General features: G+C 39.2%; 1 protein-coding gene across 1 annotated transcript; it reads left to right on the top strand.

The window, feature by feature from the left end:
• Positions 1-710: 710 nt before the first annotated feature.
• Positions 711-25,835, top strand: LOC117300735. The gene is made up of 21 exons (XM_033784517.1): positions 711-770; positions 1,965-2,177; positions 4,775-5,017; positions 5,871-6,026; positions 6,583-6,839; positions 7,907-8,068; positions 8,500-8,610; positions 9,640-9,781; positions 10,970-11,112; positions 12,552-12,721; positions 13,227-13,358; positions 14,280-14,428; positions 15,271-15,425; positions 16,323-16,523; positions 17,498-17,637; positions 17,968-18,186; positions 19,380-19,632; positions 21,711-21,877; positions 23,323-23,518; positions 23,824-23,973; positions 25,255-25,835. Exons 2-21 carry the CDS (start codon positions 2,009-2,011, stop codon positions 25,576-25,578), a joined length of 3,639 nt encoding a protein of 1,212 aa, XP_033640408.1. The 5' UTR covers positions 711-770; positions 1,965-2,008; the 3' UTR covers positions 25,579-25,835.
• Positions 25,836-27,320: the final 1,485 nt, after the last annotated feature.

The following is a 27,320-nucleotide window of genomic DNA, read 5'->3' on the forward strand; positions in this document are numbered from 1 at the left end:
TTCTGGTTAAAAATTCACACTTTTTGTGAAGTTTTTCCATTAACTTTATGTTTATATTACAGAACACATATAGTTCTAATACATCTATGGTTTATTGGCCATTTTTGAGGTAATTAAAACTTGTTGGCGGCGAGTTGTCGGCGCTCTGGACTTGTTGTCGGCGTTGTCGGCGAGTTGTCGGCTTTTAGTAGGACCGCACACACACACATGGATTGGAACCTCCGCTACTGGTCGGGCTCCAAGTTGAGGCCAGCCAATTTTTTTATGAACACCGTCAACGTCCGTCACTCACCATCCAGTCTACCTCCATGCACTAACAGTAACACACATTTTGATGCACCTGTTTTCAATTATTTGACGAGACAATAAACGAAAACTATTAACAAAACCGCATAAAATCCAAACTAATTCTACCTCCATGATGTGAACAACAAGGCAGTAGCTCCACTTTTGTGTTGCCCACACAAAAGTGAGGGTATAAAAGCACACCTTGAAAAGAGACTACGGCCCTTTTCGAAACTACGGCTCCGGCTTTTGATTCGGCTCAGGCTAGCTTCCAGTTGTGCGTGATTCTTTTTATAAGAGGACGGAGCCTGAAGCAGAATGCAGCACAAAGGCCGTTGTTTCGAAAAGGGCCTAAGGAGGGCGCTATGTTTACCATTAATTAGCATTGACGTCAATGTCACTGTGGGATACGCAATACAATATGGCGGAAATGAAGTGACTGATAACGCATAACGCATTGTGAGAACAAAACCAGAACCAACTGAGTAAGTTTATTTCCACAGTTTTTCAAGCTTTATTTCATACTTGACTTATGTGTTCTTGGTTCTTATATGAAAGCATTACACTTAACTTCTAATTCAGTGTTTCTGTTTCCAATTCCACATGATTTGTTTGTTCTCCTCATTACATTAGTAATAGTAGAGTCGAGTCAGTCAGACTCATCAGCACTGCATGCAGCAGAAGAGAGTTTTGTTTTTAACTTTTCATTTAATTCCTTCACGGAAAACTTTCCGTATGGCGCCACCACCTTTTTACTCATTTTTACAAAAAGGGATATCTCATTTATCTCATTGAGGTAAATTAGTAGTTATCGCAACTAGTAAATTAGATTAGATACTATATTATTTTTTATTTTCCAACTTTATTATATTTTAAGAAAAGAAACAATTAGTGAATTACAAATTGCATTTGATTCAAACTCGATTTTAACGCTACCTTTCTAATCTTCTTGTCCGGTTAAAGCCATTATACACTTTCGGAACAGAAACAAAAATAAAAGTTCACAGACTTACAAAGAACTGACAGGGTCTACAGAAGGTAACGGTTAAAAAAAGACTTCTCTTGAAATATTATTCCATGAAATGCTTTACTTTAAATACCGACAACTCACGACCCCTCACGACAACTCACAACAACAATTTTTAAATGCACTTTAACAGAACATTTGAACATTTATGTCAACCGTTAAATATATGCACAAGAGTCATATGCACCCAAATCATTTTTAATTGTAAAAAAGGTGTTTTTTTACCTGAATGTAGTAATGAACGGTAATATCCGCCATGTTGTCTTTCGACGCACTTGGACGATTCTATTACACCGCAGGGGGCGAGGTAATTTCTGAGGGCTGATTTTTATTTTTTCGTTTTGGTTTTAGCTGCTGATTTTGTCTTTCTTGTTAGTAACTAAGCCGCCACTCTGGAATGCGAAGACATTAAAACAATTATCAAATCTCGATATCGAGAATAACAGATTTATTTTAAGCACCGTATGTCAATGACACGGCGAAACGCGCGGAAACAAGGGTGGGTTTCCCCGTTATTTTCTCCCGACTCCGATGACCGATTGAGCCTAAATTTCACAGGTTTGTTATTTTAAATGTTAGTTGTGATACTCGAAGTACATGGGCCTTTGGACAATATTTTTAACCGCTGTTGTGCGATTGCTTTAATTTGCAGAACTAAACCACAGAGTCCCAACTCGGTACTCTCCAGCGTCTAGTATGGCCGATGAGCCGGCCAGAAAGAAAGGGAAGAAGAAGAAGGGTGTCAAGAAGGTGCGGTTGCCCCCAGTAGAAGCTGAAGACGCCTCCCTGAAGGCGTCTGGTTTGACGGACGCAGAGGAGCGTCAGAGAGGACACAAAGATGACTCTCGAGACAGTCAGAAAGATGGTGAGTTTGACGATGGCTCTGCATAGGGCTGCTCAGAATAACTGGGCCTTTAATTTTGCCATGCTATAATTAAGTAAATTTACCACAACCATTTCAGCCATTAAGCGAGTTTTACCACGCTATCAGAGGATAACCTGCTAATAATTTGCTATTTGAAACACTTGTTGAGCATCTGTTTGGCTATGAAGTGAATTAGGCCCTAAAGTACTCTACAAAGTACTATTTAAAGAACTTTTAAAGCAAATGAAGTTCATAAATAAGAAAAGAGTAATGTTTTTAAATAGTTCTCAAAATGTTGAGAAAGGGGCAGGCGCAGGCGCGTTTCCCAATTTTGGCAGTTAATTTTATTATCCAACGCATAGGCCTAAATTACTGCAGATAAAACATACAAAATGTAGATAATAAAATTAATGTGAATGTTTTATTGTTCATTTTCACTGCCTGTTTTGTTTGGTGGTTGATTGCATCTTATGTCATGTAGAAGATTTTAAATCAGCAGTGAATATCTTTCCAATTTTGAATGGAGGAGTGCCAAATGGTATCTTAAAAGCCCACACATACTGTATTTATGAGTGGATTTCAAATATTCGGTCAATATGTTTTTAATTTCATACAACATTCCTTTTTTATCGTATGAAAAGAAAATGAGGGTAAAAGGGAGATCACTATCGATAAGAAAGAATTAGGTGACAAAGAAGCTGATCTTGCGCAGCTCTCCACCCCATCACCGCATGATGCTGTGGCAGTAGACGGTGAAAACTCTGATCAGAAAGCCCCTGAAGCTGAGGTTAAACTTGCAGACTCAGACGCCGATCTGCCTCCAGGGGGTGAACACCAATCGGATGTTCCTAATCCAGAGGGTATTAAACAATTGTGACTTAGTCATCGCATTGGTAGAGTTATGAAACAGCACAAGATTTCATCTGCACTGCATTCAAAATCATTGACGAGTTTGGAGTTTCATCGTACAAGTCATGTTTGTAGATTAGTACAAGCCATTATTATATCACTTTCTATGACTATAGATTTTCCCTGTACGTGTATAAAGCATGTATTGCTTCAACTTAAAAGAAAAATAAGTCACAAACAATGAAAAAAGAACAGGGCTAAAAGTTTAGCAGACCAAAGACCGGTGATTCAGTACTTTTGATTCTGATGATTTTACCATTGGGTTGATAAACTGAGACTTGGACAACTACTAAACATGTCCACAGGTTTACATTAAACTTACACTGTTTGAAGATAATGAAAGTAAGCGTACCTTAAAATATTAGTTGCTGAGGTGCTGTAGTTTTTAAGAAATGAGTTAAACAATGGCATGAAAATCTGTTTTCACATGCTAAAATAATTTCCGTCTCATGATCACTGAGACGAAAATTATTTTCAAGACATTGTTTTACTCATTTCTCAAAAACTACAGCACCTCAGCAAGTAATATTTTCAGGGAAGCGTTCTACTATCATTATCTTCAAACCGTGTCAGTTTAATGTAAATCTGTGGACATTGTGTTTTTCTGTCCTTCAAAAAGTACATAGACCCTTTAAAGGCAGTGGACAGTGGAGCAAAAAAGTTTTGTTCAAGTTGACTTTGAGCCTGTTGAAAATATTTTAATTCTGTCGAGTATCAAAGTACACTCACCTGTAAGACTAAGATAAATATTCCTTTAGGTTTGTTAAAATAAAATAGTCAACGTGGTAAACTTTGTAGAAAGTTATCTCTTATTGAGATTCTGCTCTACTTGTACAAATTCTGGTCGAGTAAAAACTCACAGCTACAAGCACTAAAGGGGCTAGTTTCACTGTATCATTCGATAGTGTCGCAAGAGTAGTTGGACCTGTCCATTGGAGTGTCCATTCTTGAGTCAAGGGCTCTAAGGCATCTTCTCCAATGCAGCGGCACAGCTGTTTGAGGACTTTGTAAATGTCTATGGGAACATATTAAGGTGCCCCAAGGCAGTGACCATCAGGGGCATGGAGGCAACTGCCTCCATTATCTTTTAGTTTGTAGAACAATCATTCTAGTTCATGGCTAAATAGCATCACTTGCTGTCACACACACTGGAATTAATATTTCCAATCAATCAGAAGCCACTCAACCTGTAACTTGCGTATATAGCCAGGGACCACGCCCAAGTTTACAATACAACCAGGGAAGCAACAACAGAGGGACTACCCAGGTTCCAGGATGTATCGTAAACTTGGGTCTGATCCCTGGCTATGCGGGAGTTACTCGGTTGAATGGCTTCTGACTGGCACCCCTTAAAAAAGAAATCGACAAAAGTTCATAATAGGGAGACCACTAACATTTGGGCTAGATTGTATATAATACGTAGCTCAGTTGGTAAAGCACCAGCACATTAATCCAGACATTGCAAGTTAAAATCCCGCTCTTGCAATTGGTATTATATATTTTCTTGAAATCAAAAGTATTAAAAATTCACCTAGTCACTTTCCATTGTGGTTAATTACTTTGATGATTGAATTTAGTTACAGGAAACCTACTATGGTAATGGTGGCATCATAAAAGCTCATTCCAGCAAGATTTACATTTATCTATTTTTTATCTGACACTAACAGAAAACTTTGTTTTGATTGTAGGAATCCCGGAAGCCCAACCAAAGACCCCTTCCCCAGCTCCTTCTGGTGACAACCGTCCACTCTCTCCCCATGTTGACCCAGAGGTAAAGACAACCAATGAAGATCAGCCTGCAGAGGAGGCTAAGACAGACACTGTGATTACGATGGAAGATCAGCCTGGGGAGGAGACTAATCCTGATGCTGTGGCAGAGGAGGCAATCAAGGATGGAGAGAGAGTTGTGTCGCCAAATCCTTTAAGTAGAGGTTAGTATTTGTTCTTGTAGCCCAAGAAGGGTTCACCCCTAACAATTTTGTTACATGTCTCTTGTTTTTTTAAAAGTAGGATCATAGATTGGTTTTTGTCAACGTAGTGCTCGTTTATAGGCAGACTTACACATGTATAAAGAAGGATAAAATAAACATCACATGTAACAAATGCAGGCCGTCATTTTTTCTATTATTAAAAACCGTATTTGATGATGTTGAATGGTCAGAGAGTAGGAGGGTTCACTTTGTAGATTCATTCACCACATGATATTGTAGGTGCGTACAATCATCATTCAAAACCATGAACACCAAAGTGGGTATAATTATTGAATGGTCAGACAGTAGGAAAAACGGCTTTTGATTTACCTGGCACACATGTTCAGTCCTTCTTTCGGCCAGACAGCCGATGTAAATTGTTGATACACAATCAGTGTTTAGTAGAGCGACATTGTGGGCTTTCCCTAGGTGCTGTCCACGATCCATTTTTTAAAGTATTTCCTGTTAAATTTAGGAGACATACACCTTGTGGCGACGGGTAATTGTTTTACTTTTATGCTCTCTTGGGCATCCCACTGTTGTTTAGCAATAATTTGATATTTTTAATGATTGTGTTATGTACATGTGAATTCTTTGGCCGAATAAATGTTATTATTTTGATAAAAACCTGCACCCCACAATGTCAAAACCCCCTACAAGTACAGTTCCTACCTAAAAATCATGCCAAAATGTCTAAGCATATTCCTAAAATTGAAAGAGCTTTTCAAAGACAATTTCCTACTCCCCCGTGTTTGAGCTCAACAGTTGTTACAGTAACTGAATAAAAATCTTTAATCATTGTCGTTTGTACTAGATGATGCTGTGTCTGAAAGGTCTTCCACTCCAGCAGTCCAGCAGCCAATCGTCCAGCCAGTCCCTCGTGCACTTGACCTCGGTGACAGGGACTTTGATAATATAGACCCTCGAGAGATGGGTATAGATTACCTGTCTGACGAGGAGTACCAGTATGGTAGGTCAACATGTAACCCCTGAAAAGTGTTTCAACATTAATTTTCCCAAATCCTTTGTCATTGTTGTAACCAAGTAATTTTTTCCTCAAGTTAAGTCAAGTCGTAAATTATCTTTGCTCAAGTCGTGCAAGTCAAGTCGAGTCACAAGTTAAATTTTTGCAATTCATAAGATATAATTAAAGATATAAAGAAGAAAAAAGAAAAACCACTATTATCAAAAAGTTACAAAAGGTAGATACAAATTTTGCACAAGAAACAATGCCAAAGGATTTAAGAATAAAATCCATTCATCACATACAACAAGATTCAAGTTAAGTCAAGTCATTGTCTCGAAATAAGCCCACGGCAGTGACTCGAACAGATACCCATACATGTATTTCTCTATCTCTAACCTACTTACGTGTAGCAAGCAGGATATCAAAGTCGTCTGCAAGTATAGCGGATAGCGAGTAGTATATGATGTATCTGTCGCCGTATCCCTGTGCATGCGTCACCTCCCTTTTATCTGCCATTCCTTCATCACTTACAAGTTATCCCATCTCGTATCTATTACAGAGCCTCCAGAGCGCGACGACCTTCCAGACCTCAACAAGTTAATGGACACCTTGGACGGAGGAGAGTCGGACCTAGAAGCTGACGTTGAGCCGCCATCGTTCTTCCAGAGACCCGAGCACGAACCAAACTACAAGAAGATCTCAAATCTCCGACAGGAAATGGAAGAGGAGGAGATTGACCCTTACATCAGCCAGTTTGACGATACCATCAAAGATGATGTGTTGATGATTGGTAATATCTCACTGGAAGAAGTCCAGGTACCGTACAATAATAACATTTGATTCAACCATTGATCTCTCTCCATTATATTGACTGGATAGGAATGTTGCGCAGGATCGAGTAGGGACGCAGTCTTTCAAGAAGGTCTAAAAACTGCAAATGCAGTCATCATACAATTCTGTACACAACGCAAACAAGTTAATTTTGGTATTGGAGCAAACGAATTCCATCAGATTTTGCCTATTTATTAGTAGTTTTAGAAGAAAACTTTTAGGAAATTTAATTTATACCCAAAGGATCAAATGCATCAATGGTGAAATGTTGTGCAGTAATAGGTTGCCAGATCGCTAGATGTGTCCAATCCAGTCATTATGATTGAGATCAATGATTCAACCTTTCCAACAGTAGGTGTTTTATTGGATGAGTTACACTGTTGGTTGCACTTGTAGTTGAATAATGGTGTAGTCTGAATTTAAAAGTACACCTCTATGAGGGACACACAAATAAGCACCAAGGCAATGACCAAGGCCTGGAGGCAGTTGCCTATTTTGCCCTTTTGAAAGCTCGGGGCTGGATGACACCTGGGCCTAATTTCATGGCTCTGCTTACCTTAATAAGAATTTGTGCTTGCGGAAGCAGGGATCTCCGCGCTTAAGTCAAGCATGTTTCTCAGGTTAGCAGCAAATTGTGCTTGCGTGTGGCGTATGTTGGTGGGGATTCTTCGCTTTAAACAGCAAGAGCGGAAGTTTGGTGTTTGCCGTTTATGCAAAGAATGTAGTTCGTTACGGCATAAATCAGTGGTAAGCAGAGCCATGAAATTGTGCCCAGATGTTTGAGCTTCCGAATTTGGTGCCTTACTCCGTGACCATTAAAACATGCAGAGGATCCTGCGGCCGATTTCGGGAAACACTAGGATTAATCCTATCTCGAGAAAGAACGAGTAGCTCGTCCAAACTTAGGATGGGTTCAATGCGCCCTAACGTCTTTGATGGAACTGAACTTGTCCCAAGTCCTAAGATTGATCCTAAGTTGGGAAGAGTTTGGTCAAATTGACGGCTACTTCTTTGTGTCTTACCTGTTTGACATTCTTTTTTCGGCAATGTAGGAGGAGGAGCGACGTCTTCGAGATGAGCACATTGCATTCCAGCAGCAAGAAGCCGTCTTGGGTCGTAGACGTCAAGAAGACATCCTGCTACGGGAAGAGAAAGCCAAGAGTCATGTGACCAAGATGATGAAAGAGAAACGGAAGGCTCTGTCACGTCGAGAGGTATGTTGAATCCAATCAGGAATTTGTAGTCAGCGTTTTATGAAGCGCACTTTCCCAATGTTTTAGAATGCGCTGGGGCAGTAGTTCCAGAGAGGAAACAAAAAGTAATTTAACCAGCCCATGTTCATAAAGCTGTTAATCAGAAAATGCTGCTTGGCAAATTTGACAATGCATACAGGATAAAAATTAAAATATGCATTGATAGGCTTACTACACAGTACACAAAATACAAAAACGGTTTAAAAACCACGTTATAAACAGTTTAGTGTTTGATGGATACTGTCAATATTACATACTGATCCTCAAACTTAAAGGCAGCCCAACTTTAAAACACCTTGCTACGCACCTATTTTTTTCCCTTTAAACATGAGTTCTATCAGGCTTAAAATTTGTAGTAAAAAAAAAAAACTTTACTTTCCTCTTCCTCACAGCAACTCAATTTGCAGAAGGAGCGTCTTCTTCAGGATCAACTTCACAAGACATTCAGGAAGTCAGAAAACCAACTGTTGAGATCTCTGCAGATCAGAAAAGGGGAAGTCAAGGTAACATCAATTATAGTATACACATAATGAATGTTTATGAGTGCAATGGTGCGAATATGTTCATGAGTTGAAAGATGGAATGTTCTATTCAACGAGGCGGAGCCGAGTTGAATGGAACATTCCAGCTTTCAACGAATGAACATATTCACACCATTGCACGAATGAAAAACATCTTTGTCATTTTGATTGAAAGATACAACTTTCAAAACAAACAATTTCAACTGTAGAAGCTGAATGCTAGTAATTTTACTATGCCTTCTTGCAGTAACACCTGCTGCGTTACCAAAGACACGCGCACGCAGTGATGTTTTTACTCAGCTTTTTCGTTCCATCTGAAAAGTACCATTGCACGCTGCCAGCGTGCAATGGTACTTTTCGGATGGAACGAAAAAGCACGGTGAGTGACTCAGCGTGCAATGGTACTTTTATTTGCTATCACGTGACGGACAATCCTACAATCAAATGGCAAGGATCTGCTTGGGTGTTATATAATTATCATTATACACTGTTATAGAAGTAGTGTTAAGAGTAGAACAATATCAACTTGTACAACGTGATCCCGACGGTCGGGAACCAATCGCAGGCCTACGATTTCTCAGTTGTTGTGACCTGAGCATATTGTGTCTGCGCCTTGCTGCCTTGCCTTGCGGGCGCATGAAAATTGTAGGTCGACCTGAGGTCGGCTTTACTCTCCCTGATATTGTGCAGAAAGTTCCCTAAAAAAAAATGTTTTGATGAACAAATTCAAAAAGTTTCCTTGAATATGGAAACCTTTTCTGATTTCAAGAAACTTTTTCTGATTTCCTTTTCTGAATTCATCATCATCATTTTGGCTTATCCATTCTTCACATAATGTTTGGTATTATTCTTGTTAGACTATGTATGGTGATCTGATGATGGCCGATGGACAGTACGGCGGATCTGTAAGATTTCTCTGATTTCAAGATGCAAATGTTGTCAGCTCTTTCATCATCATCATCATTTTGGCATATCCATTCTTCACATAATGTTTGGTATTATTCTTGTTAGACTATGTATGGTGATCTGATGATGGCCGATGGACAGTACGGTGGGTCTAAAGGTAGACGCTGGAAGGTGGATTGGAACCGTGCCCCTCAACCGATACAGATTAAGCTCACTACACTCAGAGGAGTAAAAAACAAACTGCCTGGTAAAGAGACTTTTCTTTCTTTACAATCCAATGTTTGGTTGTTTGTTTGTTTGTTTGTTTGTTTGTTTGTTTGTTTGTTTGTTTGTTTGTTTGTTTGTTTGTTTGTTTGTTTGTTTGTTTGTTTGTTTGTTTGTTTGTTTGTTTGTTTGTTTGTTTGTTTGTTTGTTTGTTTGTTTGTTTGTGTGTTTGTTTGTTTGTTTATTTGTTTGTTTGTTTGTTTAGATGGTCTTGCCATCAAGCAGTCAAGGAAACTCAGAAAACTTCTACAAGGGGATATAAGCATGAAGCTGGCAACAACCAATCTCTCTCATACAAAAAAAATTATTGGTTCACGTGGTTGTGTGACTTCCTGTCCTTGATTAATTTTGACAAGACGACTAAGCGATTAATTGTTGTGGAATTTTGAAATGTTCTAAACTCACCGGATCTAAATTGTTCCATCCGGTGGGCGAACCTTGATCAAGGCTACTGGGATGACACAGACTTCGAACACTAAAAGCTATTTTTTAGAACGTTACTTGAAAGTCCATTAAAGGATTTGTGAGTTTAATAATAATAATTACCCGTTTTTATATAGCGCTTTTCACACCCAGAGTGCGTCCCAAAGCGCTTCACCGTTATTACCCTTGGTCACTGGGCCTTAAATCACTCCTTACACCAACTCAGCTCCCTGGTGGGGAGTATACAGCCTTGTGCAACATTAATATGCGCTACTCGGCTAAATCAATCACAAGAACCATCTCTGCCCTCGCAGGTACCCATTTACCCCTGGGTGGAGAGAAGCAATTATAGTTAAGTGTCTTGCTCAGGGACACAAGTTTCACGACCGGGATTCAAACCCACACTCTGCTGAACAGAAGCACCAGAGCTTGAGTTCGGTGCTCTTATCCACTTGGCCACGACACAAAAAGCCTCAAATATGTACACAATCTTTTCACTGAGTGAGTGTGTTTAAATTAAACTACTTGAGTTATTAAACTAAATGGATGAGCAGTTATTCTGCCTTGGACTGTCAACAGTCATACTGGTTTGTGTATGATCCAATTAAATGCACTGTTTGGAAAAGTAAATACATGGAGATAACAGGTGTGATGTGATAAACGGAAAAATTAGGTTTTATTTTAGCCTGTTTAGTTAATGGAGCTTTCCCATAATGATCAAAACACTGATTTTCTAATCTTCATTTAGCTGGACGGTACGTGTTGATGGTGTCACTCTATGACAGGATCGGGGGTCATGTCCTACGTTGGTCCAACCTGAGGGGGCAGGAGTGGGGCGGAGCCACCCTCCCAATGAATCATGACGGAAACTTCTACAACGTTGAAATCAAGGTATGGGATATTTTTTGTGTATTTGGTCAATTCATGCTATTTTTCATTCTACATTTAGGCCAGTTTCGACATCCAAAACCTTCTGAGACCAGGGCTTGAACTTTGTAGTTGAAAAAGTAACCCTCCGAAAGACTCTCCATGCTGGGGTCAAAACGTCAGGCCACTAAAATTATTTTGTGTAAACATTTTCTTCATAAAATGTGATCTTTTAAAAAAAAAACTTTTACGAGAATTATTTTACTAGGCTAGTTGCAAAAACAATAGAGTGTTCAGTATTTTCAGTGGTGTGCTTACACACCCAATGCTCAAATTATTTAATGGAACTTAAGTCAGTCATCCTATTTGACAAAACTTAGTCCACTTGTGGAAGGTGTCTAGTTTTGGGTTTTTTTTTTTTTTTTTTTTAATGAGATAGCACCTAATTCACAAGATGGGAATGCCATTTCAAGGTGAGGACTATTCTTAACTGATTTAGGCTGTCAATCCAAATCAACTACTACCAGGGGCATGTTGCTACATACGCCTCTCTTAATACATGTATTTATACATGACATCATAATTCTTACCCAAAATGAGGCTATGGGCGCACGTCCCCATCACTTGCAGTGGCTGCGCCCATAGCCTCGTTTTGAGTTAGCATTGTGACGTACCTCATGCATAAATATTAAGAGAGGTGTGTACTCCTGTGGCTGTAACCATTGGAACCTGCGTTACCCCCCTCCCCCCTCTCTCTTCAAAGTTTGTAAGGATGTAGGCAAGGACCATCTATTAGGAGCCTGGATGGTAGATGGTAACTATGGTTAGAGCAAGCTAGTCGAAACGTTGAGACCAGTTCAAGAACTGACTCCGTGGTAGTACAGTTAATTATTTTCCTATAAGCTAAAGAAGTAGTCCCTGCCTATTTCTATACCGTCCGCCCAGGTAATAGTTTCAGTAACAGGTTTAGATGTATAGGATTTGAGGTATCAATATATATTTGGTTTGCAGTAACACCATGTGTGTATCTACTTGCCAGGTGGAGTTTGTTCTTAGAGAACTGTCTTTCTTAAAGCAGGACAGTTCTTTTCAGAACGGAGAAGTCTCCCGAACACCCGAATAATCTACTCTGCGGTAGTAGAATTATGCAAGACAGTTCTCTAAGAACAAACTCTACCAGGCAAGTAGATCCACACATGGTGTTACCGCAAACCAAATATATTTTGAAACCTCACCATGCAACGCCTCAAATCCTAGAATAAATGCTATGCAAGTGGACCTGCGTACTTGCGTAAAGATTTGCCAAATCGGCAGTAGGCCAACATATCTCGCATTAGCCATTTTTGTTTCTTGACTAATCTGAGATGAAATTTTTGTTTATTACAAAGCTTCTCTCATATGAGATTTGACGAAGTGACAAATGGACATACAATAAGTTGTACCTTTTTCTATTTATTTGACAGGTCGACCAGAGTTTGTTCACAGTCTGTCCCTCTCAACCGAGTATTCGTCCGGGTATGATGTTGCAGTTTGAGCTGTTCCTCCTCCGTGGCTCTCTACTCCCAGTGGACAAGGTGGTGGCTTGGGGAGTCTTCCCAATCTGTGACGGACAATTCAATATCATCCAGGGAAAGTAAGTTGAGTATTGTGAAGTACATGTTATTAGTGGTTTGTGGTTTCAAGCATGAATCATTTCTGAAATTCAAATGTTTTTGGTTGAAAAATTGTCCAAGCCATCCTTCGAAGGGAATCCTTTCTAAAAAATACTTTTGAAAATAGTTTATTATCAACCATGTCAACAGCTGCAATGCTTCTTCTCCCTTAGTGATATTTTATAATTAATTTTGGAGTATCTGTGACCCCACCTTTCATGAAGGGAGGGGATACATGTCATGATATCTGTCTACGGTTTGGGGTCTCGAACTGGAGTAAGTATTTACTGCAGCGGAGTAGATTCTTCGGGTGGTAGGGAGACTTCTCAGTTTTTAAAAGGTAGGAAATTGGCTGGGACTACTATGTTTGCTTGGTGATTGGAGGGGACTTCACATAATTAACTTTGCTAGCCTGCTCTAGTCATCATCTGGCACGTCTGGAGACTGCTAAAATTAATGTTATTTATTTTTGTTTTGTTCCTGTAGATATGTGACCCCCATGCTACGTGGTGAAGCTGACCCTAGGATCGACCGTCATGAGACCGTTGAAAAACTCATGGCATCCGACATCGACCACTGGCTGAGTAACCTCTACTTTGAGGTCATCAAACTACCAAGGTAATAAAGCACCCACTTTCAAAGAGCTGCTTAAGCAGAACCAAAATGCTTGTAAGGTTGTTGCTTAGCAGAAATGAATTTGGCACTTATGGAGCCCTGTAAAAAGTGCACAAAACTCTACTATCCCCGCCTAGTCCCTATTCCACAGGTTGCGTGCCTGAAAAACACGACCCTGGAGTTTTACTGCTAATTACCACTACCCCAGGGTATATGCCTGTTTGCTGGGGAAGATCAGGGCCCAATTTCATAGAGCTGTTGAGCACAAAATTCTGCTTAAGCAAAATAATCCATGCTTAGTAAAATCAGATCACCAGCCAAGACTCCACCCAGTGTTATGCTAAGTAAACAATAGCTCAATACCGGTCACAAGCGATGTATATGGCATGACATTTTGGCTGGTAACATGCGTAAAATAAGCAAACTATTTTCGGGCTTAACCAAATTTTTTGCTTAATCAGCTCTATGAAATTGGCCCCAGGAGTAAGGCCAAGTGTAAAAGTGCTGTTAGAATAGAGTAGTGTGAAAAAGGCAAATGACCGTACCATGCCTACCTTTCAGATCAATTTTAGGTCTTAGTGAAATTGGCCTCGATCTCTGTGACGCTTTTGTATTAACTTGTGATGTCACAGCATGGTATATAAAACACTGGGTGCGTTCGATTAGCTTCCCTGGGTCTACCCCGCGGTGCTCACCCGGGTGAGCCCCTGACAAGAGCTAATCGAACGATCACACTCGCCCTCTCGTGGTGCGGCATGCACCTCAGGTCACCCCAAAGTGACCCACTCCACAAGCAGGGCACTGGGGGGCTGACCCAGGTGAGCCCCGTCAAAGCTATTCGAACGTACCGGGGCAGACCGGGGTCGACCTGGGGAAGCTAAACGAACGCACCCACTATAAACCCACGTCCTCCATTGTGTATAGGTACATTGCTGGTCACAAGGAGTATGAGGTGGAGCTCCAATTCTCATCCAATCTCTTGAGTTTTCCTGATCGAACCAAGACGGCCGAGGAGGTGGTAGATGGGGACGAGCCCATTCTAGGATCCACAGCAGATGTCTTGTCAACCTCAGGTACGTATTGAAACCAACGATCTTCTCAGTATAAAGCCTGGTTCATACTTCCTGTGAATGTGAATGCAGCTCGATTGATGACGTCAATAATTCGCAGGGGTTGAGTTGTGCCCAATGTCAAATTCGCATCGCATTCGCATTCGCATTCGCAGGAAGTATGAACCGGGCTTAAAGCTCTGGAAGCACAGACTCTATTTGTTATTATTAGTAGTGGCAGTGTTTGCTACTAAAAAAGTTGAGACCAATTAAGAACTCACTCTATGCGGTAGTAAAGTTTATAACGAGAAGTCTCATTGATCCACAAGCATGACTAAAGTGAAAGTAGCAATCCCGGCCGATTTTGTACCCTCAGCCAGGTAGTAGTTAATAATCAGGACAGTTCCTTCAGAACTGATAAGTCTCCCGAATTTCAAAAATCTACTCCACGGTAGTAAAGATGTCTTCCGAATTCCCCCAAAGAGATAATAATGGAAGATAAAACACCCTTGTCACATGAAGTTGTGTATTTTTAGATGCTTGATTTCGGGTCCTCAAAATCTAATTCTAAGTTCTTGAAATAAAATTCAAATATTTTAGTGTAAAATTACGTGTTTCTCAAAAACTATGTTACTTCAGAGGGAGCTGTTTCTTATAATGTTTTATACGTTCAACAACTCTCTATTTCTTGTTACCAAGTATTAAGTTTTTTTATGCTAACTTGTGTATAGAGTAATTACCAATAGTGTCCCCTGTCATCAAATTCAAGAATTTTTTTAGTGTTCATTGGATTCATTAACCAGAAAAAGATAGAATGAGAAGATGAGGAACAACGACATTTATTTTGATGAATTTTCTTTTTGCAGGAGATTTGAGTAACTCTATCGGCAAGGGTTCCCAGCTGAGTGTACAGCCAACTGGATCCGAGAATACAGGAGACTCTATGGAGAAAGCAAGTATTGGACGAACCAACGACACTGGATCAGTGACTGGGAGTAGAATCAGTCTTAACGCCAACAAGGTATGAAGATGCACTATCAGCTAGATTTGTGGTCGCTTCATGATGCATAGCGGATTTCCGCGTTTTATAACTTTTTATTTTTTTGTTATGTTTCGAAAATTGTTTGCATTATTACATGTGGGCTAGTAAAAAAACCTGCGGGTGAAAAAATGTTGTTTGACTTGTCCGGCCAAAAAATTAAATTAAGGGAAACCCCTTGTTTACGCATGTGTTTACCTTTATTAGGAGCCTTTTTCATCTTTTTAGAATCTCATCCCTGGCCATGGTAATTTTTTTCTTTTTGGGTGGCTGAAGAATTGCATGCCTTATACGAATCATAATATTAGTATTGCTTGAAAGAACCACAAAATCATTTGCAGAAAACCACTTGTTTTTCAGCCTTTGGCAGTTTGGCCGGTAACCCACAGGACTTAAACTACTCATAACGGACCACTGGCAGTAGTCCAGTAGTTTTTGCAAAAGGCCAGCCAAACCTAGGGTTTGAAATAACCACTGGACCAATAAGACTTTTTGAGATATGGCGGACACACCGCTAAAACACTATTAGGTTTAGGTTCAAACCGAACAGTGCACTTCCATAGTGTCCACCATACCTCAAAAAGACCAGAGTCCAGTAATTTGAGCATTAAGCCAGTAACACACAGGGCTTTAAAATCTCACTGGATCATTTGACAGAGTCATTAGTTTTAGCATTAGGCATGTTGGGCCAGTCACCACCAAGGCTTTTTAAGTACCCACTGGCCAGAGTCATTTTAGCATTTGTGTTAGTCACCCCAGGACTTGAAAAGACCACTGAACGACTGGCCAGAGTCAAGTAATTCTAAACATTTTAGCAAATAACTCCCTTTGTTGCCCTCAACAAACTTTAAGTATCAAACACTGATAACTACTTTACAGAAGCCGACTACGGAGCACTCAGACCTGAGGTACCGCGGCCAGACCCAACCCCCTCCCACCGTCATCAGCTCTCGTAAGCTCATCAACCACGACGCCAAGATGAATCTGGACTCCGATTCGGAGAACTCTGAAGATTCGGAGTACCTGCAGAAGATGGATGGCTTTGAAGCAGTCAAGGGAGAATCGGGACTGTACTATAAGGTACTTTCTTATTGCTTTAAAGGCAGTGGACACTATTGGTTATTACTCAAAATAATTATCAGCATAAAACCTTAATTGGTAAGGAGTAACGGGTAGAGGTTGATAGTATAAATCATTGTGAGAAACGGCTCCCTGTGAAGTGACGTAGTTTTCAAAAAAAGAAGTAATTTTCCACGATTTTGATTTCGAGACCTCAAGTTTAAAATTTAAAATCCAAAATCAAGCATCTGAAGGCACACAACTTCGTGTGACAAGGGTGTTCTTTTCTTTCATAATTATCTCGCAACTCCAACGACCAATCGAGCTCAAATTTTCACAGGTTTGTTATTTTATGCATATGTTGAGATACACCAAGTGAGAAGACTGATCTTTGACAATTACCAATAGTGTCCAGTTTCTTTAAAAGATTGGTCACTCTGCGGTAAAGTAGAATAGCCCGGTAATGATCCATGCAAAGATTCCTGGTGTTCTCTTGTTCTGTGAAATAACTCTTTTAGTATCAGGGTCGTGCATGAACATGTACGATCTATTTTGGGTATTTCGAAAGTGCCATAATCGTACAAGGACAATCTTTTTTATGTACTAAAAAGTTAACCGTACATGATAACTTTCCTACGTGTACATTTCTCAAGAGAGGGCAGTATCACTTATGAAATACTGTTGACTTTAGGATGTATCAATCAAGGCAACACAAATCAGCAATGACACATTTTGTTTGGTGATTTTAAAGACTTTACTGTTTTTGTTTTACAGAATTTAAAAAAGAATAAAAAAGCTGGGAATTTGTTTTTGACTTGGCACAAAATGGGGGTCCGTATTAGTTCAAAGTAAAGGGAAAACCACACATTTTTGAAGTATTCATGCATTCAATAATTTTATTCTACTCTTGAAGCATCCTTCAAAGGACATTTTTCTTTTATGAGAAAGCTCCTAGTTTAGTAATGTTTTCTACTTTGACTCCCTTTATCACGTAGCACCACATGAATCCACCAGCTACTGACTACATGCGTCGTCTTTACACCATGTTGCCTAAGACCGGTCTGCTCAATCCAAGACGCAAGAAGAAGAAACTGACGTACCTGGAGCAGCTGGACACACATGGCTTTGCTGTCCAGTAAGTACATTCATAACTTCTTGGGCAGATTTCAAAAACAGTAAGGGACATAATACACAAGGCAGGGAACCAGTTCCAGGAAACATCCACATTTCAATGTTCACATGTTTGTTTTGTAGATTTTAAGACATTGTTAGAAAAACTACTCATGTGCTACCAGAGTGCTCCTGTAGCATAAACTGCAGTTGGTTGCCTCCAAGTTGCCTGTAAAAGTTGCCGCGTGTGACAAGGCCCTAAGAGTCTGGAAATACTGCCATAGTGAATTTGTGTTCTGACTTCACATAAACTCCTGTTTCAAAGCTAACACAATTTCACCTTTTACTTTTCCAGGCGTCCTTTCTCAACTAAGGGCCGCCTAGCCCGTGCTGGTCACGAGAAGGTCCAGTACGTCTCTCGTCAGCTACTCGCTGAGCTTGGACTGTCACAGTGGCGCTCTCGAGAGTTCTGGACGTTGATCATCCTGCTGTGTCTGCTGTTCTTTGTGAGGGTGTACCTCCACTATCTTGGACAATGGGGATACCTGAGCATCATTGGCATCCCAATAAGCAAGTGAGTATACTGCCCAGAGTTTGGAACTAAAGTGTGGAACTTACAGATTCAACTTTTATTATTTATTTGGTTGTTGATACAAGAAAGCAACAGACATGCTGTCAACATTAGATGAAACTATCAATCAATCAATCAATCAATCAATCAATCAGTCAATCAATCAATCAATCAATCAATCAATCAATCAATCAATCAGTCAATCAATCAATCAATCAATCAATCAATCAATCAGTAGTCATTAATAGAACACTGAGGCACTGTTTCATGGTTAGTGATAATTGATGATACCTAAGGGCAATTCCAAGCAAACATGGACATGACACCAAAAAATCAAGTTTTTGTCACAACTTTCTTACCACTTAGAAGTTATAGCTAACATATGAAACCAATTTATTTTTAGTTGGTGACAAAGAATGAACCCAATTTTGCCAAATAAGAACTCAGCTTGGGCTCCATGTAGGCGTGGCTACATTGTCTGGAAAACTGTAATGCGACTGACCGTATTGCGACTAACCATGGTTTTGTCATGTATACCTAAAAGTTAAAGTTGCTGACCATTTATAAGTATCCTGTTGGATACTCATGTATAAGAGTTGTGTGTTTCATATAGTAACACTTTCGCAAGCTTTTTGATAGAGGACATTTTTGAATTGTGACAAGTGTGTTTTTTACCATGTCCTTTTTGTGTAATGCGGCTGACCGCTTTTTACAACGTTATAACATCCAGAACACAAAGCCCACACTATTTCTAATATTATCAATTCAAAGCCTTGGGTGTCAAGTACAAATCAGTCTATAAACTTAGTGGAAAGAATATCTCACATAGAACTTCTAGCACCAAGATCGAGAAATGACACTTTTGTGTAATGCGACTGACCGTGGAATTACCCCTAAGCCTACATCTGTATGGACTATAAAAGGGGTAAGCCTGTTTCAGCCCAAGGAGTATGTAGGTGGCAACAGCCTCTGAACAAAAATAATTGTAGCCCATTCCACAAAGTGGCCCTCAGGCCTTGTGTGTCAGGCGACTTGCATAAAAAAAAAAATTTAAAAAAAAGTAAGCCTGCTGGAACATGTTGAATTAATGAGAAAACTGTAATTGTGAGACTAAGAAATTTGCTGTGAAAAACTCCCTCATGTGGTATGAAATAAATAGTCAATTGTACCGACTGACTGATGTCCTTCTGTTTTAGGTTTGAGTTGCTGCCGTACAGCGTCAACCTCAACTACCAGTCCTCCCTCCTCCACACCAATGAGTTGGTGGCTGTCGTCATCCTGGGTCCGTTGACCAACATCGCCGTCCTGTGCCTCATGGTCTTTGCTGCCTGGTTATGTCAGAAGGTCGCCGGTAGCTTCCCGACGCTTCTCTGCAAGCTGGTCATCGTCTTTGGTATTCATGCCTTCCTGGATCCAATCCTGATCGCCGCCGTGGACGCTCCGATTGGGGTAAGACCCGCATTTCATATTTTATGGCCCCATATCATTTTCTTACGCCGCACCATTTCTTTGGAATAGTCTTCCTGTGCATATTCGCCAGGCTAGTTCTTTACACTTTTTTAAGTTTCTGTTAAAACTAAATTTGTTTGAAGCTGCTTATTTTTAATCTGCTTCCTTGTATTGTATCATTCACTCATTGTATATTTTGTTGTTCTCTTTATGTGCTTAGAGGCTTTTGCATTAGGCGCTTTACAAATGTCTTTATTATTATTATTATTATCATTATTATTATTATTATTATTATGTGAGTTGAGCCACTGTTTATATACATGGTGTCGTGAAGGAGCTAAATCAATCCTATTATGTGGCATCGATCCTTCAATTATCTTAATTTTTTGGGGGTCTTCTTTTCAGCTCTTTAACTTCACCATCATACAACAATTTTACAGTAAATGTCTGTTCACGGTCTGTTTTGGTTTTAAGTTTGACCTATCATTTGTTCTCATTTTAGTTTTTGTTTTTTTTCCCAATATTGGTAGTTCCATTACAAGCCTTGGGTTATCCCGGACCTTGTCACCATGCATTATCATATACCCTTATCATCACATGTACCTGTTCTCCACTTTTTAATGAATTTCATATAAATAAATGTAGGATTGAATTGAATTGAATCACAAGAACCGTCTCTACCCTCACAGGTACCCGTTTATACTCCTGAATGAAGGAGAAGCAATTATAGTGAAGCGTGTTGCTCAAGGACATGAGTGTTATGAATTTAAGTTGCAATTTATTTCATAGAAGTTAAACTTGTACATGTTAAAAGTTGAGAAAATGTGTGTATGTAACAATGCAATTAAACCCTCCTTGTTTAACTGTAGGGTAACAAAGTGTACACTTAGTGTGCACTGTGTGTTTTTATTTACGTGATTACTGTGTAGTTTTAAAGCTTGTGTCTGTGTCCTTTGGATCTTCCTCTTTTCTGTTAAGCTTAAAGGAACACGCTGCCTTGGATCGGACGAGTTGGTCTTTGAAAAGCGTTTGAAACCGTTTGTTATAAATTGCATATGATTAGAAAGATATTTTAAAAGTAGAATATAATCATCCACACAAGTATCACTCAAAATTGCGTGGTTTTCCTTTTATCTCGCCGACAAACACGGTCTGCCATTTATGGGAGTCAAATTTTTGACTCCCATAAATGGCCGACCGTGTTAGTTCGCAACGTAAAAGGAAAACCACGAAATTTCGAGGCATATTTGTGTGGATCATTGTATTCTACTTTTACAACATCTCTCTAACCATATGCGTTTTATAACAAACGGTTACAAACGCTTTTCAAAGACCAACTCGACCGATCCAAGGCAACGTGTTCCTTTAAGATCATAATTTTGTTTTTTGTTGGCAATTCTCTCTAATTTGTAGGGAGCTTGGCTTTGACCATGCTCCTAATATTTATCTTGGTCTATTGCATCAGAAGAATTAGGTATTTTTGAGGGATAGTTGATTCATTTCTTGCAAATAATTTATGTTGTAACCAGCCATGTTGTGACCTGGACATTGGACTGTGGGATGTTGGACTAATAAGGACTTCACAAAACTAGTCATGCTTTATATGTGATTTTAGGCTTACCATCATTTATAAAAGTCCGGCAGTTTAGGTGTTGAGTTATTGAAGGGTGTTTGACTATGGACTGCACTTAGTAAACAACTTATAAATGTTTAACTTTTGAGATAAGGCATAACGGCAGCTTAGGTGTTGAGTTATTGTAGCGTTTCGGACTGAGAACTGCACTTAGTAAACAACTTATAAATGTTTTACTTGAGATCAGGCCTATATCGGTTTAAAAACATACAGCAAATTAAACCAACGACTTTACTTTTGTATTAAAGTTGGAACTGCAGAGAAGAAGAATATAATATTGAATATTATTATTGTAAATAAACATTTATGTAGCACCTCGCTACTGAAGGATCAAAGCACTTCTTTATAGAGAAGTAATAGCATAATAAGAAAAGATGAAAGTAAATTTAAATGTTGAAGTGTTTAATTTGCAATTCAATAATTGGTTGGATCTTATTTTTTCCAGCGCTATAATTATGAAGTCGGTGACGAGCCTACCGCAGATGCGGCCAAGCTGTACTACCACTTCGCACAGACTCATGGCACCGGTCTGATGGGAATACTCCTCACTATCCCCATCTACGTCTTCTTAATGTTTTTCGCTGCTGTCGTTTTCTACATGTACTTCCTGAGGTAAGTCGTCAAGGACAATTTTAGGATGAATTTTATGATTGATTGGTACGTCTTTATCCAATAATCTGATTGTGCTTTAGAAACCCCATCGGAAAAAAATATGAGCCGTTAAAAGGCAGTGGACACTATTGGTAATTACTCAAAAAAATTATAAGCATAAAAACTTACTTGGTAACAAGCAATGGAGAGCTGTTATAGTATAAAACATTGTGAGAAACGGCTCCCTCTGAAGTAACACAGTTTTTGAGATAGAAGTAATTTACCACGGATTTGATTTTGACACCTCAGTATTAGATTTTGAGGTCCCGAAATCAAGCATCTGAAAGCACACAACTTCATGTGACAAGGGTGTTTTTTTCTTCCATTATTATCCCGCAACTTCGACAACCAATTCTGTTCAAACTTTCACAGGTTTGTTATGTTGTGCATACGTTGACACAATGGTTGAGATACACCAAGTGAGAAGACTGGTCTTTGACAATTTACGAAAGGTGTCCAGTGTCTTTAAAATCTGTTAATTTAGTTACAAACCTTTTGGTTATTTTATTGGTGTCCGAACTGAGTTTTATTCACAAAACAGTAATGGCTAGAAAAAAAGTTGCTTTTGATTTATAATTTGCACGCAAGGTAATTGAAAAAGAATTTTTAATCTAGAAACGAACTGGCTTATGAGATAGAAAAAAAATAAAAAGCCTTTTCTGTACCAGAAGGCAGTAGATACTATGTCGGAGGGTACACTCCTATGTTTTAAAACCCCCTGTTCCGAAAAACTCCCTACTCTTACCCGTCCCCCTATAACCCTACAACGTAACACTAGTAAATACATCACAGGAGTTTTTCAGAACATAGGGTCTTCTGAACATAGAGCAGTCACCGTGTAGTACAATGAGAGAGGCGTCTGTCTCCTGAAAAGGTCCAAACATTACCCATGCCAGCAGGGATAGGCCTGTAATAAGTAACTATTAGTTCTCTAATGGCGGGACAGACGTATCCCCATACTTTTGTTTGGGCACTGGCCTGGTCACCAGTCGTTTTTCTTTGTCTTTTTCTTCCACTCTGTGCTTTTTAACATGTGTTCTGCGCCTTTGATCATTTTGTATGTAAGGGGCGCAACATAAATCTTCAATACTGTTGCTTTTATTATTACAATGTAGTAATCAATGTAGTGGGCTTATGGTTTATTTTGGTTAATGTTTTTTGACCTAGTAGTTCTTAATGTGTCTTACTTTTGTTAAGTGGGTTTGTTTTAGTTTAAGCACATGGCATTTTCTTACTTGCTTATTTGGGTTTTTTTTTATTGCTAATTTTTTTTGCTTTAGTCTGTTTTACTTTATTCATCTTCTTGTACTTCGCTTCGCTTGTAATTGTGTTTCAATTATTTTAGTTAAACAAAATAACATTAATAATAATAAATCTTATTGTATCATAATTCCCTGCTGATTTAGGCTCCACAATAATGGCCGCATGCTGGACATCTTCCACCGTCTCCACGGCAAACAGGAGGAGTTCTTCGTGCCGTACGATCTCGAGATCAGTAACCAGGAACTGGCGTTCATCTGCAAGAAAGCTGAACAGTGGCGTGGGGAGGAAGGAGAGCGACGTAAAGTGGGAGTCTATGATTACATCTGGGAGGAAGAAGACGTGAGTATCTTTGGCCCTCTTTGGCTTGAGGCTCAGTTCTCCCGTTTAAAACCCTGAGCAAAGCATGTGCATTTGTCAAAACAACTTGCAGGGCCAAGCTAGCCTTAGCTGAAGCCTTGTTTATATCACAAGTTTAAACACCCCCACGTGCTCTCCACAAATAAGAATAGCAATACTGTGTTGGGTATTTATGATTGGATGTTAATATAGAATATTTAATATACATGGATCACCAAATCAGAAGCCACTTTTTTATTCTATGCTTCTCCAATGCCTTTTTTCGGTTGGTTTTATTTTTTCTAAAGGTGGATGAGGACGCTCTTGAAGGTGATAAGCAAAAAGGCAAGATCAAGAGTGAGATAACGACCCACGTATCAATCCACACACTTCACCTTGACGGTCTGCGGGAGCTTCATCGTCACTTCTTACGTTTACCAGACGGCGCCATTGTTGAGGTAAGAATAGCACTGCAGTGTTTGTCACCCTTAAAGGCAGTGGACACTATTGGTCACTACACAAAATAATTATTAGCATAAAACCTTACCTGGTAACGAGTAATGGGGAGCTGTTGATAGTTTAAAACATTGTGATAAACGGCTCCCTCTGAAGTAACATAGTTTTTGAGAAAGAAGTTATTTTCCAGGAATTTGATTTTGAGACCTCAGAATAAGATTTTGAGGTCTCTAAATCAAGCATCTGAAAGCTTACAACTTCGTGTGACAAGGGTGTTTTATCTTTCATTATTATCTCGCAACTTCGATGACCTACTGAGCTAAAGTTTTCTCAGGTTGGTTATTTCATGCATATGTTGAGATACACTAAGTGAGAAGACTGGTCTTTGACAATTACCAATAGTGTCCAGTGTCTTAAAGCCATTATACACTTTCGGAACAGACAAATAAATAAAAGTTCACAGATTTACAAATAACTTGCAGGGTTTACAGAAGGTAATGGTAAAAGACTTCTCTTGAAATATTATTCCATGAAATGCTTTACTTTTTGAGAAAACATTAAAACAATATCAATTCTCAACATCGAGAATTACGGATTTATAGTAAACACATGTCATGACACGGCGAAACGTGCGGAAACAAGGGTGGGTTTTTCTCCGTTATTTCTCCCGACTCCGATGACTGATTGAGCCTAAATTTTCACAGGTTTGTTATTTTATATATAAGTTGTTATACACGAAGTGTGGGCCTTTGGACAATACTGTGCCTGAAAGTGTCCAATGGCTTTAATGCGAATGGGAAGGAAATTATGACATCACATGGCTGTTTTCGCAGTAGTTGACAGCTGACACAAATTAATTGTTGCGAAATTGTGACGTCAAAAATCGTATCGCATTCACATTTGCAGGACTTTAGAGTTATAGATTTATTATTTTTATACAATCCTATACCTGAAAGTGTTATCTGAGAGATTATTTCTTGAGCGTGCTCCATGTGGTTGACATGCTTTTATTCCAAGAGTGGTCAACTCATTGAAGACATGTGGGACTTATGATAATTTCAAGCCATGTGGGACTTATGATAATTTCAAGCCCTTTTCTAGTAACTTTTCTTCTTGTTAGCGACTTGAGCACTCTTTGGGTGGATATGTTTTTGCGTGTTATGATTGTCTTCATCATTTCATAATTATAATTAAATTGATCTTAAGGATGTATTATTTGTATACAATCGTATTCCTGAGCCTGTTGTCTGATGAGATTATTTCTTGTGTGTGTTCCGCTGAAGGTGTTTGGTGAGATGGGCGTGGTCGGTCTGGACAAGGACCTTCGAGCCGCCCTTCAGAAAGGGCCAGCTTCCCCCTCCCCGGTGGCCGACAACTGGATGGGTTCAAGGGACAGCTTACAGACCCGCCAGCGTCCCAAGACCACTGGAGGATTCAGCTCTCAAGACTTCCTCAATATCCCGCCGTCCCCGGGAATGGGGGCAAGACGGTTTGTATCGACCGGATCTCTGCGCTCCGGAAGTAGACCCGGATCCGGGCGGAGTGGGGCTGGGTCCAGGATGAATGTTGGCAAGGGGCTCATCGGCCAGGGATACAGTGAAGTGTAGAAGGGCATAGACAACGAAGGGTGCCAGACTGCCATGGAGACCTTTGAAAGCTGTGTCCGAATTAGCCATTTGCGAGTAAGTATACAAATAATGAATGTTTATGAGTGCAATGCTGCGAATATGTTCATGTGTTGAAAGATGAAATGTTCTATTCAACCAGGCGGAGCCAAGTTGAATGGAGCACTCCAGCTTTCAACGAATGAAAATATTTGCACCATTGCACGAATGAAAAACACTCATTATTTGTTTTATATAACATCCAATTGGGGCGTCAAATTTCCAATTTCTGACCGAAGTTTTGGTAGGAGCAAAAAGGGTTCAGTTTCCTAATTCACTCGAGTGTGAGTCAACTCTAACCTTATCCCCAGAAATTTGGGTTTTGAGCTATGGTATAGTGGGTTTTTTGGAGGACATGGGAGGGTCTCTAGCAAAAATAGTGGGGGGCACTTAGAATCTAGAATACAGTTTTGAATTTTCAAAAGTACTAGCTAGCTAATTTCATTATGTTAATTATAATATAGATTATTTTATTGTGAAATAGTTTAGATTTTTTTTTTTACAGATATATATTTTTTACAGAGTGAGAATTAAATTGTACATTTTGGATAATGAAGAAAAATGAATTTGTATTTAAATTTTATAAAGAGATGCATTCCGTCCACAAAGAATTGCATTCCGTCCACAAGGATTTTTCTCAACAATTTACGCAAGAACAATAATTAGAAGGTAATTTTGGTTTGAATGTAGATTTCAAATAGTTTGTCCTAGTTTTTGGGGTAAAAATTGTGTTTTAATTTAATTTAAATAGTAATTGTTTTATTTCTGCCCTTCTCTTCCACCATTTATTTTGTCAGTTAAACATTTTCATGATTATGAGCTGCATTTGTTTGTAGAGAGTTCGTTTTTGCGTTCTGGCTCCAATTTCAAAAAGCTGTTTAGCAAAAATACTGCTTGACAAATGTGCTTAGCACAAAATGAAGGGGGTACCAGTCGCAATAGTGTAAACCTTGTGGAATGATGGCTGGTAGGCTGGTTTTGCAAAGGAAGATTTTCCTGTGCTTAGCAGGTTTTTGTGCTTACAGGCTTTATGAAATTGGGTCCTGGTATATGTAGTGGTTTTATATAAACCCGGCTAGAAAAGCAGAGTTACTTTTTTAGATCATGTTGATGTAAAAGTTTGAGCCTTTTCGAAATCACAGCTCCGGCTACGGGGTATGACTTTGAAAAGGTACACATTCAGTATGATACTTCGATACAGGAAGCTGTGGTTTCGAAAATGCCTATTATTCAAAGTCTTCAGCTGGAATTATTTCTTGTTTTGTTTTTTTAATTAAAGGAAGTTTTCTAAAAAGGAAGTTTTCGTTTATTCTTTATTGAGTTTTTTGTATTTGTTGATTGTTTTTATGTAGGTACACTGTAATTATAGGATACTTTTGGCCGACGATAACTATTAATTGTTTGTATAATATTAACTCTCTGTATAGATGTGAATTGTAGTAGTGTATAATAACGTCACATTTGAAAGTTAAAATCGTCCATTGTTTTACTTTAACAAAAGCATCAAATAAAGTTTCTTTTAAACAAGTATTGTTGATTGGAAAACTTGTAGCGTTATTTTATTCTGTGTTGAGTTCTTTGTCTTCCCATTTAGATGCATTGTGGGTGGTTATAGTGCGTAAAGCACGTACTCGCCTTTCACCGCTGTCTCACAGGTTTGATTCCAAGGTTCCGAAGACAAAGAG

This window comes from Asterias rubens, chromosome 16, assembly GCF_902459465.1.
Source record: "Asterias rubens chromosome 16, eAstRub1.3, whole genome shotgun sequence".
NCBI classification, from domain to species: domain Eukaryota; kingdom Metazoa; phylum Echinodermata; class Asteroidea; order Forcipulatida; family Asteriidae; genus Asterias; species Asterias rubens.

Excerpts from the sequence above, each read along its gene's own strand:
- LOC117300735 (XM_033784517.1), top strand. The coding sequence starts at position 2,009 with ATGGCCGATGAGCCGGCCAGAAAGAAAGGGAAGAAGAAGAAGGGTGTC. Across the intron at positions 8,611-9,639 it reads TCAGAAAAGGGGAAGTCAAG|ACTATGTATGGTGATCTGAT; the intron begins GTAACATCAATT and ends TATTCTTGTTAG. Across the intron at positions 21,878-23,322 it reads TTCTACATGTACTTCCTGAG|GCTCCACAATAATGGCCGCA; the intron begins GTAAGTCGTCAA and ends CTGCTGATTTAG.